This window comes from Engystomops pustulosus, chromosome 8 (genome assembly GCF_040894005.1).
Source record: "Engystomops pustulosus chromosome 8, aEngPut4.maternal, whole genome shotgun sequence".
Taxonomy (NCBI): domain Eukaryota; kingdom Metazoa; phylum Chordata; class Amphibia; order Anura; family Leptodactylidae; genus Engystomops; species Engystomops pustulosus.
In genome coordinates, this window is record NC_092418.1 from 19,522,310 (window position 1) to 19,540,933 (window position 18,624).

At 48.8% G+C, this 18,624-nt stretch overlaps 1 protein-coding gene across 12 annotated transcripts in view; it reads left to right on the forward strand.

Annotated features, from left to right (window-relative positions):
• TRAF7 (TNF receptor associated factor 7) overlaps window positions 1-16,116 on the forward strand; it is a 35,718-nt gene extending 19,602 nt beyond the window's left edge. For 11 of the 12 annotated variants that reach the window (XM_072120015.1, XM_072120013.1, XM_072120020.1 and 8 more), the window contains exons 3-21: window positions 2,645-2,702; window positions 3,137-3,228; window positions 4,039-4,155; window positions 4,612-4,704; window positions 6,943-6,976; window positions 7,798-7,981; window positions 8,180-8,314; window positions 8,488-8,705; window positions 12,170-12,243; window positions 12,327-12,375; window positions 12,462-12,589; window positions 12,675-12,757; window positions 12,841-12,880; window positions 12,954-13,070; window positions 13,173-13,295; window positions 13,450-13,569; window positions 13,657-13,788; window positions 14,125-14,244; window positions 14,469-16,116. In XM_072120015.1, coding sequence (XP_071976116.1) covers window positions 2,645-2,702; window positions 3,137-3,228; window positions 4,039-4,155; window positions 4,612-4,704; window positions 6,943-6,976; window positions 7,798-7,981; window positions 8,180-8,314; window positions 8,488-8,705; window positions 12,170-12,243; window positions 12,327-12,375; window positions 12,462-12,589; window positions 12,675-12,757; window positions 12,841-12,880; window positions 12,954-13,070; window positions 13,173-13,295; window positions 13,450-13,569; window positions 13,657-13,788; window positions 14,125-14,244; window positions 14,469-14,483 — 1,932 coding nt within the window. In that variant the 3' untranslated portion in view covers window positions 14,484-16,116. The remainder of the gene's footprint in view (window positions 1-2,644; window positions 2,703-3,136; window positions 3,229-4,038; window positions 4,156-4,611; window positions 4,705-6,942; window positions 6,977-7,797; window positions 7,982-8,179; window positions 8,315-8,487; window positions 8,706-12,169; window positions 12,244-12,326; window positions 12,376-12,461; window positions 12,590-12,674; window positions 12,758-12,840; window positions 12,881-12,953; window positions 13,071-13,172; window positions 13,296-13,449; window positions 13,570-13,656; window positions 13,789-14,124; window positions 14,245-14,468) is intronic. The other variant, XM_072120019.1, reaches the window with a different exon arrangement.
• The last annotated feature ends 2,508 nt before the right edge of the window (window positions 16,117-18,624 follow it).

Genomic DNA, 18,624 nt, shown 5'->3' on the forward strand with positions numbered 1-18,624 from the left:
CCCACCCCCCATACACATGTGATACCTCTCCCCTCACCCCCCACCCCCCATACACATGTGATACCTCTCCCCTCACCCCCCACCCCCCATACACATGTGATACCTCTCCCCTCACCCCCCACCCCCCATACACATGTGATACCTCTCCCCTCACCCCCCACCCCCCATACACATGTGATACCTCTCCCCTCACCCCCCCCCATACACATTTGATACCTCTCCCCTCACCCCCCCATACACATGTGATACCTCTCCCCTCACCCCCCACCCCCCATACACATGTGATACCTCTCCCCTCACCCCCCCCATACACATGTGATACCTCTCCCCTCTCGCCTCACCCCCCATTCACATGTGATACCTCTCCCCTCACCCCCCATTCACATGTGATACCTCTCCCCTCACCCCCCCCCCCATTCACATGTGATACCTCTCCCCTCACCCCCCCCCCATACACATGTGATACCTCTCCCCTCACCCCCCATACACATGTGATACCTCTCCCCTCACCCCCCCTCCCCCATTCACATGTGATACCTCTCCCCTCACCCCCCATACACATGTGATACCTCTCCCCTCACCCCCCCCCCCATTCACATGTGATGCCTCTCCCCCCACCCCCCATACACATGTGATACCTCTCCCCTCACCCCCCATACACATGTGATACCTCTCCCCTCACCCCCCACTCCATACACATGTGATACCTCTCCCCTCACCCCCCATACACATGTGATACCTCTCCCCTCACCCCCCACTCCCATACACATGTGATACCTCTCCCCTCACCCCCCCCCCATACACATGTGATACCTCTCCCCTCACCCCCCACCCCCATACACATGTGATACCTCTCCCCTCACCCCCCCCCCATACACATGTGATACCTCTCCCCTCACCCCCCCCATACACATGTGATACCTCTCCCCTCACCCCCCCATACACATGTGATACCTCTCCTCTCCCCTCACCCCCCATACACATGTGATACCTCTCCCCTCACCCCCCCCATACACATGTGATACCTCTCCCCTCACCCCCCCCCCATACACATGTGATACCTCTCCCCTCACCCCCCACCCCCCATACACATGTGATACCTCTCCCCTCACCCCCCACCCCATACACATGTGATACCTCTCCCCTCACCCCCCATACACATGTGATACCTCTCCCCTCACCCCCCATACACATGTGATACCTCTCCCCTCACCCCCCATACACATGTGATACCTCACCCCTCACCCCCCCCCCCCCCATACACATGTGATACCTCTCCCCTCACCCCCCACCCCATACACATGTGATACCTCTCCCCTCACCCCCCACCCCATACACATGTGATACCTCTCCCCTCACCCCCCACCCCATACACATGTGATACCTCTCCCCTCACCCCCCATACACATGTGATACCTCTCCCCTCACCCCCCCCCCCATACACATGTGATACCTCTCCCCTCACCCCCCATACACATGTGATACCTCTCCCCTCACCCCCCCCATACACATGTGATACCTCTCCCCTCACCCCCCCCCCATACACATGTGATACCTCTCCCCTCACCCCCCATACACATGTGATACCTCTCCCCTCACCCCCCCCCCCATACACATGTGATACCTCTCCCCTCACCCCCCATACACATGTGATACCTCTCCCCTCACCCCCCACCCCATACACATGTGATATCTCTCCCCTCACCCCCATACACATGTGATACCTCTCCCCTCACCCCCCATACACATGTGATACCTCTCCCCTCACCCCCCCCCCATACACATGTGATACCTCTCCCCTCACCCCCCCCATACACATGTGATACCTCTCCCCTCACCCCCCATACACATGTGATACCTCTCCCCTCACCCCCCCATACACATGTGACACCTCTCCCCTCACCCCCCCATACACATGTGATACCTCTCCCCTCACCCCCCCATACACATGTGATACCTCTCCCCTCACCCCCCACCCCCCATACACATGTGATACCTCTCCCCTCACCCCCCACCCCCCATACACATGTGATACCTCTCCCCTCACCCCCCACCCCCCATACACATGTGATACCTCTCCCCTCACCCCCCATACACATGCACTCTCTGCCTGATAGAGGGTGCATGTGTTATAGTAGGGGGGCCACTACTGGAGTCTTTATAGAAGGTTATCCCCCTGCCTGTTCTCATCTCCCCTGATATCGACCCCCGCTCTCCCCTGGTCAGCCAGGGCATATCCAATGTCTATGGGCAGCGCTCCGTCTCTGCCAGGCTCACCTGGAGGTCAGGTCAAGGTTAACCACCTTTACCTATGTGACCTTTACCCCCCTGAACTAGCAGACCCCCCAGGTGGGGATGAAATATCCTTTCCCGAACTTCCTCTTTTACGTGAAATCTCATCCATTTACCTATAAAAATAAAAAATCTCCTCCAAAGTCATGTGACACTGAGCAGAGAAGAGTCATATTTTGCCTGAGTTCTATAGTCCTATTCTCATCTGTCTCTGTAATTGTCTGTATCTCCAATTCTTCTTTAATATGACACCAGCAGCATGTTTGATAGGGGCGTCTGAAGTTACTCTCCCCCTGCAGCCTCTAAAGTTCTTCCTCCTCTTTCCTTACTCATGTCTGTCTATCCTCCCTAGACCAGAATGGAGACCACCTTCGGCCCAGCCTTCACCCCGGTGACCACCATCACTAAAGGTAAGTCTGGGTTTATTTTGAATTATAATGATGCATAGTACAGCTAGTCCCCGGGTTACGTACAAGATAGGGTCCAAAGGTTTGTTCTTAAGTTGAATTTGTATTTAAGTCGAAACTGTATATTTTAGAATAGTAGATTTCGACAAAAAATTATTTTGCCCCAGTGACATATATAGTTTCAACACTTTTTGCTGTAATTGGATGAAGGATTATTAATAAAGCTTCATTACAGACACCTTACAGCTGATCATTACAGTCTGGGACTATAGTAAAGCATTCAGAGAGGTCACCAGAGGTCATAGGGGGCAGAGGGGTCCATTTGTAACTAGGGGTCGTATGTAAGTCAGGTGTTCTTAAGTAGAGGACCGCCTGTAATACATAAATAGGCAAAGTTATCAACCTTCTCCTTAAAGGGGCTTTGTCTCTTCTTCCAGCGGACGGTACCAACACATTCAAGCAGCACCGCAGGACGCCCTCCTCATCCAGCACCTTAACCTTCTCGCCCCGAGATGAAGATGATGTCATGGTAAGCCGCAAACCCGATGACCGAGACTAGATGTGGTCTGACTGTTCTCCAGGATTGATTTCAACCTATTGAAGTAATAAAGGGGTGTCCACTCTTATAATTCCTGCGTCTGGGGTCCTCTATTCAGGAACCTCCTGGCCTGTCTCTATGGAGCATTATACAGACAAACCATTACTGTGTACTGCCTCCTGTCCCCTGCAGGGGGCACTGTAGGGACGTTCTTCACCTACTCTCCAGGATCAGCTGATCGCTGGGGGTCCTTTCAGAGGGGACACATTGGAGAACCCCTTTAAACTCCTTTATGGACCCCAGGGCTTCAGATTCCCCTCCCGAGATGCAATCTCCACTGATATAGTGGCCATTTTATCTTCTTCTATAGTGTCTTCCCCTGCCAGGCTCTGCCCACATAGAACTGGTACAATACAGTCCGGCCACAAAGGGGTTAAAAGGAGCTGGCAGCAGCCCAGTGGGAATATCATTCCCAATATATATTCCCAGTATATCCCCCTCCTTCCCTGGCCTCCTCACATCTCCAGCAGGAAGCGGCCATTGAATAGGAGGAAGTGCCTGCATATACAGTCTGCAGCGCTGCCAGGACCCGAGCAGCCACTCATATACAGGGTGGCGGGAGCCTACGGGGGACAGCAGCTGGAGGGTCCGTCCGTATGAAACACCTCAAAATATGAGTCGCGTAGAGCAGGCGGAGGACGGCCTGAGGATCATGGGTGGATGATGGAGATGTGCAGGACATGACGGGCGGACATTGAACTGATTCATGACTGCGTCCCCCTGGGGTTCTTCTCTCTGCAGCCCCCCATTAGCACCTCCCGGCGCTCGGATTCGGCCATATCAGTGCGCTCCCTGCACTCCGAGTCCAACATGCCCCTGCGCTCCACCTTCTCACTCCATGAAGAAGAGGAAGAACCGGTAAGAGGAAAATCTTATGAGCTGTAAGTAGTCGGGCGCTGGGTGTCCCCATCCCATTATATCGCCCCCCAGTGTCATGCCTGGAGATCACACACATACATTGCTGTATATAGGTATCTCAGGCTGTTGGGTCTATTGATACTGGGTCACTGCTATAGAGGGAAGGTCACTTTTTGCGTTGACCAATGTAGCCGGGATAACCCCAGGAGAGTTGTGGGGTCCACTTACTGGTGTCCCCCAGTGCACAGGAGAATCATCATTAGATCCTCACATCCCTTTGTCATCCCTCAGTTATTCTTCCAGGGGCATGTGATATATAGTCTACCTGCAATTATAATAATATAATATTCGGTCACATGACTTGTGTCCCACATGGGGGAGCGCGGGGGGCAGGTTATAGCCGGGCGGCTGTCAGATTCATTGCCTTATTCACACCTGTCCTCTCTGTCCATACAGGACCCCCTGGTGTTTGCGGAGCAGCCGTCAGTGAAGCTTTGCTGCCAGCTCTGCTGCAGTGTGTTTAAAGACCCAGTGATTACCACATGTGGGGTAAGTGACGGAATATTGAACAGCCTTAAAGGGATCATGCAGCGTCCGATACACTGATATACTGGAAATCTATGAAACACTCTAATACATTGTGTGTTTCACATTCTTGCTGTCAGAGAATAGAAGCATTCCCACGCTTAACACTCAAGCTTTTTAGGGATGGTTTACGTCTTGTTGACAGCAAGCAGAGATTTTGCAAATGATAAATACCTCAAAAGAGAACCTTAGTACACCCCTTCAAGGCTTTAAAACTGGACTTTCACATTAGATTGAAGGGGCTAGGAGATGCCATGCTGCTTATTGGGATTTTGACCACTGGGACCCCCGTCTATTACGAGAATCGGGGTCCTGTTACCCCGAATGAATGGAGCTACAGGTTATGTATGCACCCCTGGTGCTGTATTTACTGCCTAAGGCTGTGTTCACAGGAACCTGTATGGCTGGAGAGGCGATGGGATGAGTGCGGCTCACCCTCTCCGTAGCGAGACACAGCGTCCGGCCATAAATAAGCTCCATGTTTTTTGCTATGCATGGTGGCTCACGTGTGTTACTCACCGTACCACTGCCAGGTGCCATAGGCTTCTATGGGGACAAACTGTGCAGCCGGATATCGGTCCTGTAAAAGGAGCCTAAGGGAGTTGCCGAGAGCCAAGTATATAGTCCCATAGATAATGAACAGAGTGACGGCGCATAAACCACACGTTCTTGTAACCCACATGCTGTCCTCTACTGTGGGGAGAAGACAGCATGGAACCTAGGGACATCCCCTGCCCTAGGGGCTCCCAAATCTTTTGCTTACAAGGTGTTCATGCTGCTGACTCCATCTTGGTCGCCTCTTCCTATTAGGAACCTAATGTACATGTAAACGGGCACTGCATCCACGCCCCTGAGTTCCTCACTTAATGACCGATTGTGGGTGATGGTTGTCCCAGTATATAATCCGGCTGCTGGTAGCCGTGGGGCTCTGCCTGTGCCAATGGACCCGACTTTTGGCAGCGTCCGTGTAGCAGACGGCTGTGTGTGGTTTGGCAGGCGGCTTCGCCTCTTCTTGGCTGGATCCGGCTCTGTGCACCTGTAGCTACATTGATCTTTCACATCTGTTCTCAGGACTTGCTGGGAAAATTGGGAAAGTGATTTCTCATATCCAATGACCCCCCCCCCCCTCCATATGTGTGGATGAGATAACCTGCATACAGGTAGACAGGGCTGAACCTGCCTGCTCATCAGGAGCTTCTAGTATAGACACAGGACGCCATTACATATTACAGTCATGGCTGATATCTGGGGACAATACACTGCAATCCCAGTAATGATACATAATATAGACTGTCCCTTTAAGGACTCAGTTTTGCAGCTCCTCTCATAAAGGTCAGCCGTCCGCCCTCCCCAGGAAACCTACGAGCGGCGCTGGCCGAGCCATGGAAAGTCCTGCACCAGGAAGCGCTCGGTCTCTTGCCCAGTTATTGCTTCACAGCCGGCACCCAGCACAGGAAGGGGGCAGGGAGCCCGGATTATCTCACAGGGACCTAGAGAGGCCGCAAATCACTGAGCAAGTACTAGTCATCGCCAAGACGGACGTCCCTAACCACAACACAAGGGGAAGAGGAACAGAGAGCAGCGGGAAGATTGAGAAATAGTAGAAATTTGGACGTGTCTTTCCTTGTATGTTCCGTAGTTAAGCTTTAACCCCTTCAGGGCCAAACTGAGGTTTTGTATTTTTCATTAATGCAAATTCATTTTAGCAGCAGTTTAAGGACAGGTACAAGAGTAGGTCCTGGGGGGTCTATATTCACCTCAGTCCCTGCAACATGGGTATTTATATTAAATAGTTCCAAAACAGCGCCCCACACCTGCATAGGTTGTGTGGGGTATTGCAGTACAGATCTATACTCCTTTGCTTCATTAGTCCCTCTAAGGCAATAGGGAGGAAGAGACCCCATATTTGTTATAGGTGGGGGTCCCAGCTCTTGTCACCTATCTTGTGCAATATTTGGATATTCCCCGAGGTGTAATACAGAGCAGTAAAGGAAACCTACCATATCACCACTTCTGCTTCTCTCTGCTCGTACCTCAGTTATTGGCCTGATGCTACAATAAATAGGATAATCTCCCCCTCCCCAATCCAGATTATATAACCACAATGCATTGGGGGCTGAGGTGATACCAGTGCAGAGCTGCTATAGATCCGTGTGTGTGAATGTATGGATCCTCCTGACTCTTGTCCTCTCTGCTCCACAGCATACGTTCTGCCGGAGGTGCGCCCTAACGTCTGGTATGTATAGAGAATACTCCATTATTATATTCATGCATTTCTGTAATGTATTGCTGTTTTGATTAAAGTGGTTGGCCAGGGATTACAGTTGATTGCCTATTCCCAGGAGGGACCATCAGAAGTTGATTGTTATAGGCTGGCACCCGGCGTCTATCAGCTCTTTGGAGATGGAAGAAGTTGTCGCCATTTACTCCTTTACTCGCCGATCAGTGTAGAAGCCGTCACTAGTCATTCCTGGCCAACCCCTTTAAAGGAGACCTAGCAGAGGATAACATGTTATTTAGCCTTCGTATGATTTGTGTGCAGGGTTGTGTGGATTCAGATAAATCCATGTTTGAGAATTATGTGAATTGCTGTGCAATTCATTGGGACGTCTGATACCAACTCGTCTGCAGTATTTTAGTGATTTGTTTGATCTATGACCCTTCACTACAGGCGCGGGGTCTTATCCCCAGTCCGTGTGTCCTGTGACCTTCATCAGTCAGATCCGTGCTCTCCCCTCATCACTAAGCTCCGGCCTCTACCTCTATACTCCCCTGCAGGGTTTAGGATTATATTTCTGCTCAGTGTAATGGTCTTTAGATGTCTGTGAGTTCTGTGTGCAGACCCTCCAGTGTTTCCTGTAATCTTGTTGCTCTTCCCTCCGCCTCCTGCTTGTAAGAGCTGACAGCGAGAAAACAGCAGGAGGCATCTAATAGGATTCACTGCAAATCTCATCAGACTCAAACTCTGGGCCCAAAATTTCAAGTTCCCGTGTCGCTGCTTTAGAACAAGTTTAAGGTTTTTTTTTTTTTTCACATGATTATTTTTCCTCCTTCCAGAAAAGTGCCCAGTGGATAATGCCAAACTAACGGTGGTGGTGAATAACATCGCCGTCGCTGAACAGATAGGGGAACTTTTCATTCATTGTAAATACGGCTGCCGCCCCTGTGCTAACGGGAAGCCAACAACATATGAAGTGGACCCCCATGGCTGCCCCTTCACCATCAAACTAAGTGCCAGAAAGTAAGTATCGGGGTCTGACTAATCGTTACTTATTCACTTTTATGGGACTTCCAGGATCTCCTTCAGCTCCGTTGAAGGAAGTGGGCACAGGTTTAGTATGTGAGCCCTTGCAGACCCCCGTTCTAGTGTGTGTTCGTATAAGCCCCTTATCCTTCTACCTTATGTCTTTTCTTATTTCCTTCTGTTCTGTCCTTGTAGGGACCATGAAAGCAGTTGTGACTATCGGCCGGTGCGTTGTCCCAATAATCCGAGCTGCCCCCCGCTGCTGAAGATGAACCTGGAAGCCCACCTCAAGGAGTGCGAACACATAAAGTGTCCTCATTCAAAGTATGGGTATGTTCAGCTATATAGAAACTAGTGCACAGAGTATATACTCTCTATATACTGGGGTTATAGGTGGTCCTGCTGTGTCAGTGCCATCAGACTATGAGCAATGAATAGATGCTGATGTATAATAGTAACGTGTCTGCTCTATAATATAACCGCTGCTCCCTTGTACCCTCCAGGTGCACATTCATCGGGAACCAGGACACCTATGAGACGCATCTGGAGACCTGCAAGTTCGAGGGTCTAAAGGAATTTCTCCAGCAGACGGACGACCGATTCCATGAAATGCAAGTGGCCATGACACAGAAGGATCAGGAGATCGCCTTCCTCCGCTCCATGCTGGGAAAACTGTCTGAGAAGATCGACCAGCTGGAGAAGAACCTGGAGCTGAAGTTTGGTAAGAAGTCGTCTAAATCCTCTCGGCCCCTGTCCAGGGCTGTGCTAACCACAGAGTAAAGAGTGCGGCTACACCGGGCCCTGTGGCAGCAGGAGCCCACGTCACCTGTTCTTAGGACACAGAACTGAGGGGCAATATCTGTCTACTACTATCCTCCATATACAGTATGGGCACAGCACAGTACTACTACTCCTATCCTGTATATATGGGCACAGCACAGTACTACTACTCCTATCCTGTATATATGGACACAGCACACTACTACTACTCCTATCCTGTATATATGGGCACAGCACAGTACTACTACTCCTATCCTGTATATATGGGCACAACACAGTACTACTACTCCTATCCTGTATATATGGGCACAGCACAGTACTACTACTCCTATCCTGTGTATATATGGGCACAGTACTACTACTCCTATCCTGTGTATATATGGGCACAGTACTACTACTCCTATCCTGTGTATATATGGGCACAGTACTACTACTCCTATCCTGTGTATATATGGGCACAGTACTACTACTCCTATCCTGTGTATATATGGGTACAGTACTACTACTCCTATCCTGTATATATGGGCACAGCACAGTACTACTACTCCTATCCTGTATATATGGGCACAGCACAGTACTACTACTCCTATCCTGTATATATGGACACAGTACTACTACTCCTATCCTGTATATATGGGCACAGCACAGTACTACTACTCCTATCCTGTATATATGGGCACAGCACAGTACTACTACTCCTATCCTGTGTATATATGGGCACAGTACTACTACTCCTATCCTGTGTATATATGGGTACAGTACTACTACTCCTATCCTGTGTATATATTGGCACAGTACTACTACTCCTATCCTGTGTATATATTGGCAAAGTACTACTACTCCTATCCTGTGTATATATGGGCACAGTACTACTACTCCTATCCTGTGTATATATGGGCACAGTACTACTACTCCTATCCTGTGTATATATGGGCACAGTACTATGTTACTACTCCTATCCTGTGTATATATGGGCACAGTACTACTACTCCTATCCTGTGTATATATGGGCACAGTACTACTACTCCTATCCTGTGTATATATGGGCACAGTACTACTACTCCTATCCTGTGTATATATGGGTACAGTACTACTACTCCTATCCTGTGTATATATTGGCACAGTACTACTACTCCTATCCTGTGTATATATTGGCACAGTACTACTACTCCTATCCTGTGTATATATTGGCACAGTACTACTACTCCTATCCTGTGTATATATGGGCACAGTACTACTACTCCTATCCTGTGTATATATGGGCACAGTACTACTACTCCTATCCTGTGTATATATGGGTACAGTACTACTACTCCTATCCTGTGTGTATATATTGGCACAGTACTACTACTCCTATCCTGTGTATATATGGGCACAGTACTACTACTCCTATCCTGTGTATATATGGGCACAGTACTACTACTCCTATCCTGTGTATATATGGGCACAGTACTACTACTCCTATCTTGTATATATGGGCACAGTACTACTACTCCTATCTTGTATATATGGGCACAGTACTACTACTCCTATCCTGTATATATGGGCACAGCACAGTACTACTACTCCTATCTTGTATATATGGGCACAGCACAGTACTACTACTCCTATCCTGTATATATGGGCACAGTACTACTACTCCTATCCTGTATATATGGGCACAGCACAGTACTACTACTCCTATCCTGTATATATGGGCACAGCACAGTACTACTACTCCTATCCTGTGTATATATGGGCACAGTACTACTACTCCTATCCTGTGTATATATGGGCACAGTACTACTACTCCTATCCTGTGTATATATGGGCACAGTACTACTACTCCTATCCTGTGTATATATGGGCACAGTACTACTACTCCTATCCTGTGTATATATGGGTACAGTACTACTACTCCTATCCTGTATATATGGGCACAGCACAGTACTACTACTCCTATCCTGTATATATGGGCACAGCACAGTACTACTACTCCTATCCTGTATATATGGACACAGTACTACTACTCCTATCCTGTATATATGGGCACAGCACAGTACTACTACTCCTATCCTGTATATATGGGCACAGCACAGTACTACTACTCCTATCCTGTGTATATATGGGCACAGTACTACTACTCCTATCCTGTGTATATATGGGTACAGTACTACTACTCCTATCCTGTGTATATATTGGCACAGTACTACTACTCCTATCCTGTGTATATATTGGCAAAGTACTACTACTCCTATCCTGTGTATATATGGGCACAGTACTACTACTCCTATCCTGTGTATATATGGGCACAGTACTACTACTCCTATCCTGTGTATATATGGGCACAGTACTATGTTACTACTCCTATCCTGTGTATATATGGGCACAGTACTACTACTCCTATCCTGTGTATATATGGGCACAGTACTACTACTCCTATCCTGTGTATATATGGGCACAGTACTACTACTCCTATCCTGTGTATATATGGGTACAGTACTACTACTCCTATCCTGTGTATATATTGGCACAGTACTACTACTCCTATCCTGTGTATATATTGGCACAGTACTACTACTCCTATCCTGTGTATATATTGGCACAGTACTACTACTCCTATCCTGTGTATATATGGGCACAGTACTACTACTCCTATCCTGTGTATATATGGGCACAGTACTACTACTCCTATCCTGTGTATATATGGGTACAGTACTACTACTCCTATCCTGTGTGTATATATTGGCACAGTACTACTACTCCTATCCTGTGTATATATGGGCACAGTACTACTACTCCTATCCTGTGTATATATGGGCACAGTACTACTACTCCTATCCTGTGTATATATGGGCACAGTACTACTACTCCTATCTTGTATATATGGGCACAGTACTACTACTCCTATCTTGTATATATGGGCACAGTACTACTACTCCTATCCTGTATATATGGGCACAGCACAGTACTACTACTCCTATCTTGTATATATGGGCACAGTACTACTACTCCTATCCTGTATATATGGGCACAGTACTACTACTCCTATCCTGTATATATGGGCACAGCACAGTACTACTACTCCTATCTTGTATATATGGGCACAGCACAGTACTACTACTCCTATCCTGTATATATTATTTTCCTTTGTGCAAAGTGAGGTAGTGTGAATTGGGGCCACCTTTGTGGACTGGGCCCCATTGATTCTGTAGACTATAGGAAACTGGGAGTTGTAGTTTCCCAGGTGCTGCTGTGTTATAAGAGAGGTTATGGGTATTGGACAATGATATCCTATGATATAACATTTCAGTACTCAGGATATCTTCTGGCTATTGTCCTCTGTTATCAGCCGTTACAGCCTGGGTGCCTCTGGTCTTTTAGTCTTATTTCTGCTCCTGAGCTGAGCCCCGTCTTGTGTTGCAGACGTCTTGGATGAGAACCAGAGTAAGCTGAGCGAGGACCTGATGGAGTTCCGTAGAGACGCCTCAATGCTGAATGTGAGCTGAGCTTATACTATAAGTAAGTGCCCCCCCTGCCGCCCCTCCACACCGTGTCTCACCATTACCCCTCTGTGTTACAGGATGAACTCTCCCACATCAATGCCCGACTCAACATGGGAATACTTGGCTGTAAGTAGCCGTATATACGCCATACTAGTGTTACTATACGTGTTACACCACTGCCACATATCTGTCTCCTTCTCCCCCCTCTGCAGCCTATGACCCCCAGCAGATATTTAAGTGTAAGGGTACGTTCGTGGGGCACCAGGGCCCCGTGTGGTGTTTATGCGTCTACTCCATAGGAGACTTGCTGTTCAGTGGTTCCTCAGACAAAACCATAAAGGTAACGTATTTCCCCCCCACCCATACTGACTGACCCTATATATGTGCTCCGGGTCCTGGGCCCTTATACCGACTGCTCCTTCTAGGTGTGGGACACGTGTACAACCTACAAGTGCCAAAAGACCCTGGAGGGACACGACGGCATCGTCCTGGCGCTGTGCATCCAGGGGTGAGTCATTGGTGTATGAGAGCCCCCTTATAAACATGTGTATGGACCCCACATGACGTCCTTGTTCTCCCCTCACTATACAGGAGTAAGCTGTACAGCGGCTCGGCGGACTGCACTATAATCGTGAGTGGATGTGGGGGTGGGGGAGAGGAGGATTGGGCATAATCCGGATATACTGAGGGTCTCTGTCTTTCAGGTATGGGACATCCCAACGCTCATGAAAGTGAACACGATCCGGGCGCACGACAACCCGGTGTGCACCCTGGTGTCCTCACACAACATGCTCTTCAGCGGCTCCCTCAAGGCCATCAAGGTTGGTTCCTTGAGACTTGGAAAATTATCCCGATTCGTGACAGATTTTGGATAGAAACGTCCTACCGTACTCACGTGAGGTCGTTTTGTCTCCTCTGTGCAGGTTTGGGACATTGTGGGTACAGACTTAAAGCTGAAGAAGGAGCTGACCGGCCTCAACCACTGGGTCCGTGCACTGGTGGCCTCTCAGAACTACCTGTACAGCGGATCCTACCAGACCATAAAGGTGAGAGGTCACTACAGGGACACCCCAGGAATATCTGGTGCAGGGCAGAGGAGGATATATGGACGCCCTACATCATACTCGGACTTCACCATAGATATAACACAGGACTGTCAGGAAGACATATATGATGCATACATGTTGTTGTCATTGTCAGATCTGGGACATCCGAACCCTGGAATGTGTCCACGTCCTGCAGACGTCCGGTGGAAGCGTTTACTCCATTGCCGTCACCAACCACCACATAGTGTGCGGGACGTACGAAAACCTCATCCACGTGAGTGACTTCTACGTATGACCCCTGTCTTCTCCGTGCGTCTCCCCCCTCTTCCTGTATCACCGGTTTATCCCTCCTCTGCTCCAGGTCTGGGACATTGAATCCAAGGAACAAGTTCGGACATTAACCGGACACGTGGGGACAGTATACGCATTGGCCGTCATCTCCACCCCTGACCAAACCAAGGTTTTCAGTGCCTCCTATGACCGGTCCCTGCGGGTAGGTGACCCCTCATTCATTGTGCAGTTATGGCTATGAGCTCTTGGTTACAGGGATACTCCAGTATTTTAATATTGATCCCAATTATTAGAAAAGGGGATGGATATCAAATGGAAGGTGATAACATCCATCACAGCCGCATATAAATGTCTTCATCACCCACCAAAAACATTGTATGGTGGTTATGCTTAGTATTACATCTTTAATGGGACGTGGGCTGTAAATTGATCACATGACATATGGAGGTTGTGAAGTGGAAGCAGAGCTCCCTGTAGCACCACATCTCCTGCCATCCCGTAGTGCTGGATGTGACCGGTGGTCCTTGTATTCCCGCAGGTCTGGAGTATGGACAACATGATCTGCACGCAGACATTGCTGAGACATCAGGGCAGTGTGACCGCGCTGGCCGTATCCCGCGGGCGGCTATTCTCTGGTGCCGTAGACAGTACAGTAAAGGTAAGTTCTGCGCACTGCTGTATAAAGACCACCAGGGGGCATCAGTATCCGCTGGATCTGATTTACTGTACAGAGCATGCGGGTGGGATGCAATCTCCTGCAGCTCCCTCTAGATGGGGGCTTCCTGCTGTGGGGACCTGATAGCCCCTCAGGTCCAATGAGTGACTCCGTAGTCCATGGCCTGTGTCTACACCGACAGTCACTGATTCTTTCTCTCGTCTTAGGTCTGGACCTGCTAATCGAGACCAAACCCTCCCAGCTCAAGCCTCTGCCCGGACGCTGCCAAGTCTCCTCTGCCTTCCACATAATGCCACGGACATCTCACTTTTTATATCACAACTTTTCTTTTTTAAAGCGACATCCCCACGCACCTTGACCCTCTTCCTTCTGCTGGATTGTTCTTCTCCCAATTCAGAGCTCGTGCCCCATGATGGTCCTGGACCTGGAGTCTCTTGTGCTCAGGAGATTGCCGGTCCACTCCAGCTCTTCCCGCCATTCCCTTTAAGATGGACAGCGGCTTCATGTATGGATGGACAAGGATTTGTAATAATAGTCTTGCGATGCTCCAGGGTCTGGATTACGGTGGCCTCGGGAGCTTTGTTTTCTTCAGCCTGGCATACTGTGCCCGGGCATCGTGCCCGCTGTGATAATATAATGTGATACTTGGCTCTGTACGTGCGGCTGCTGGGGGCAGGATTATACTCCTCGTGCTGTACATCTCCTGATCGCATCATGATTGATGCAGCCACTAGGTGGTGCCATGTCCTCTTGTCATTAGCGCGTGACTTCACTGGGGGGCAGAGCGGCTCATGTCTTCCCTGTGTATAGGACATACAGGTCATGGATGCTGAGAGGTGTAGTTATTACACAGTATAACACATCTGTGCCATGCCAACGGGGATCAAGTCATCCCTACAGACCACAGGGGGTAGCTATGATCTCACACAATGCACTCCTATTGGCTACTTCCCCTTTAAGAATTATTTGCATCTATGTATAAATGTAGGGAGCGCCCCTTTAAATACAATCCTCCTCCTTCAATCTCCGGGTTCTATGAGTGGGCTGGGGGAGCGTCACTTCTATGCAGGGTTAGATACGGCTATGACCCTTGGGGTAGGTGTTGCCAGTTTACTCCTCCCCCATGACTGTTATCATGTGTCCTGTGGGTGGGGATAGATGCAGAGGATCAGCTTTAGGGATGTATTTCCATTAGAGATGGACTTCAGCTGTTATAGTAGCAGCTGGCAGCATGCTGGGCCTTGTAGTACCTGCAGCCTGTACCATTACGGGGGAAGGCGGGTCTTGTACAGAGTCGTTTTTCTTGTCCTGGATGTTTTTATGATTTTTTTATACAATGTATTAGTGCACACAGTGTGCAGTGTAATGGTGGCGCCCCCGGTGGCCATATACTGTTCACACACCCATCACTGTATACTGTAGATTTTATCACACCCCCTTCACTGCACTGCTCCGCATCCTGGTGGGTGTATCTGACTACGACAACACTCGGGGGCACCTACCCCCTAGTGGTTAAAGTTAAGGTATCGCCCTCCTACCCCAACTTGGGGACTTCTGGTAAATGGTGATTTTTGGACTTTTGGGGTAAGTGCTCCCCCCTCATCACTAATCTTCACACTCCCAGCCGACCCCCCCACCCCACCCCCCAGGTGCAGCGAGTACAGGGGGCGCCAGACGGATCACACAGCGCTTCAGGTCACGCTACTTCCCATCCGGTGCCAGCGGGGACCGGCTTCACCTCGCGCCACTTTCCACAAACGAAATCTTCCTTTCGAGCCTCTTTTCTACGGTTTTTAAATATTGTATTATAGGATCAGCGATTCTTCATTTCCAATAAAACTGAGATGAAGCGAAGCCTCGCGCTCCGGTGTCTGATTTGTCTGTGTCGCTGTTCTGTATGAGTATGGTAACCTGGCGCCCCTGGGTGCCAATGCACGTCATATCATGTACGGGTGTCACCATACAGGTCCTGGCAGCCCCTGCGCTACAGTCTCCCATTACCATTATATATAGGCAGTGACATTGTGGAGAGGAGGGGCTTAGCTAAGGGGTGTGGTCTAGTCACCTCCTTCTCCAGCCAGTTGTCTTGTGCAGAGGAGGCGGCCATGACTGATCTATATAGAGAATCCAAGGAGCTGGAAATGTTACCATGTCCCTCCTAGTGATAGTAAATGTCACATCATCTATAACAAGTGGCCTCTAAGGTCCTGCCATATACGGCTCCCGTGTCCTTTATAAAGAAAATGGCATTTTGTTTCTAAATTCTTTGAAAATCATTGCAGTTCTGGCGTAAAAATGTCTCACAAGTGTCTCCACTGCCGATTTGCCCCTCCCAAAAATGACACCAATAATTAAAGCCGTCTTATCCGGAACACAATTTCCTGCATAAGATGTGGAACTTATTTCTGAAATTCTGATTACCTGGAGCCACCACTAGAGGGCACTTACTACATGTTTATAAATGAGTTCAATGCCCTGAGCGCCACCTAGTGGTGGTGGATTTGAGTGATGTTATAAAATTACTTTGTGATGGAAGAGCTATCAAGGTTTGTGCGCTGTACAGTCACATGACTAGGAACTTGGGGTACAGCGGGCCCTGCCGCCAGAAGCACCGGCCATAGGATTGTGTTGTAATTTTTGCAAGTATATACTGTTTTCATACACTAGTACAACAACAGGGGCGTGGTCTTTTAAAGGGGTGGTGCTTTGCAGCAAAAAGTTCATGCGCCAAAAATGGGACTCTCCAGTCTTATACTGCACCAGGTGATGGATCCGCAAATAAACAGATGACGTCCATACGGGGTCCGTTTTTTTTGGCCGGAGCAGGAGGTAGTTTAGAAACCCATCAGTTTTTTTGGAGGATGTGAAAAAAAATCTATTGCAGATACAATGAGGGGAGGGGGGGGTGTAACAATGGGGGTGATTTACTAAGGGCCCGAATAACGTTTTTCCGTCGGGTTACCGGAATATTACCGTTTTGCGCCGATTTTTCCCTGAATTGCCCCGGGTTTTTGGCGCACGCGGTCGGATTGTGCCGCATCGGCGCCGGCATAAACGCGACGGAAATCGGGAAGCGTGGCCGTTGGAAAACCTGACGGATTAGGAAAAACCGACGTTTTTCTTTTTTTAAAAAGTGTCGCTCAGTGAACTTCATTGAACTCCGACGGACTTCAGCACAGCAGCGACACCTAGTGGACATCGGGCGCATGACCTTACTGAATCGCCGGAAGACCCGAGTCCTCAACGGAGAACGTGCCGCTGGATCATGACAGGACCGGGTAAGTAAATGAGCCCCACTGTGTCTCAGATTCTGCCTGTTTCTAGCTGGAAAATACTTGTCTTTCCCTGCGCCAGATTTATCCATGTGATGATGAACTTTTAGTTGGGCTGAACTGTGCACCAGAATTTTGGACGCACGGATAATTTCCTGCAAGCCACACCCCTTTATCGTGGGGCAACGTCAATTTGATGGAGGCCACGCCTCTTAATAAGTCGGAAAGTGCCAAAAAAAAACAGTCTGAAAGCCTTTAACTGATGTAAGACATTTTAGACAGTGCTTTTGGCGCAAAACCAACAGAATTGTGGCATAAGTGCGTTTATAAATCCCCCCCCCAATGAGGCTCCTTGTGACTTTTTGGAGGGGGAATTTATCATTGTAGCTATGTTAGTTTTCCGTGTCTCATTTGCCAATGTGTGCAGAAAAATGTGACTTTTTAGTGATATTTACTAACCTTCTCCACTTTACACGTCGGCTGAATCCCCCAGATTTATGAAACGCAACAAGTCACAAATTCACTCGTCCGCTCTGGGCTTAGGAAATAATAGGAAACAGTTGCCACATAATTTGTGACTTTTTTGCAAGTTTTTAATACACACGAACGTATGCCTGCCGGGCCGTGTGGGCACGCGTCAGCGCACGGGAGAGGATTCTAAAAATAGAATCTAGGAGAGGATTGATACATTTGGCGGTGCTCTCTGTTAGGGTCCTGTGTACACCCCTGCAAGGGGGTCATGTGGGGGTCTCTTGGCTGGGTACTAGAACACCAGGAAATGATGGACCCGTTACCTTGTCTTCTCTATATTAAAGGGCACCAGGATGAAGGAGTGTATGCAAATTAACCTGAGGGGCTCCAGGTTTCATAGGTGTTAATAGAGCATGGAGCCCCTCAGGCTCATTTGTATATACAGTCTTTCATCGCGGTGGTAGATCTCATTTTAAGAGGGTGATCAGACACGGGGAACATGAAGTGTATAAGGTGCAGCACCCCCTCCCATGTAATTTAGGAATCTGCATACTAATGTTCCCCGTGTCGGGTGTATAACACAATATAAAACCACACACCAAGCGAAATAAAAAAAGAA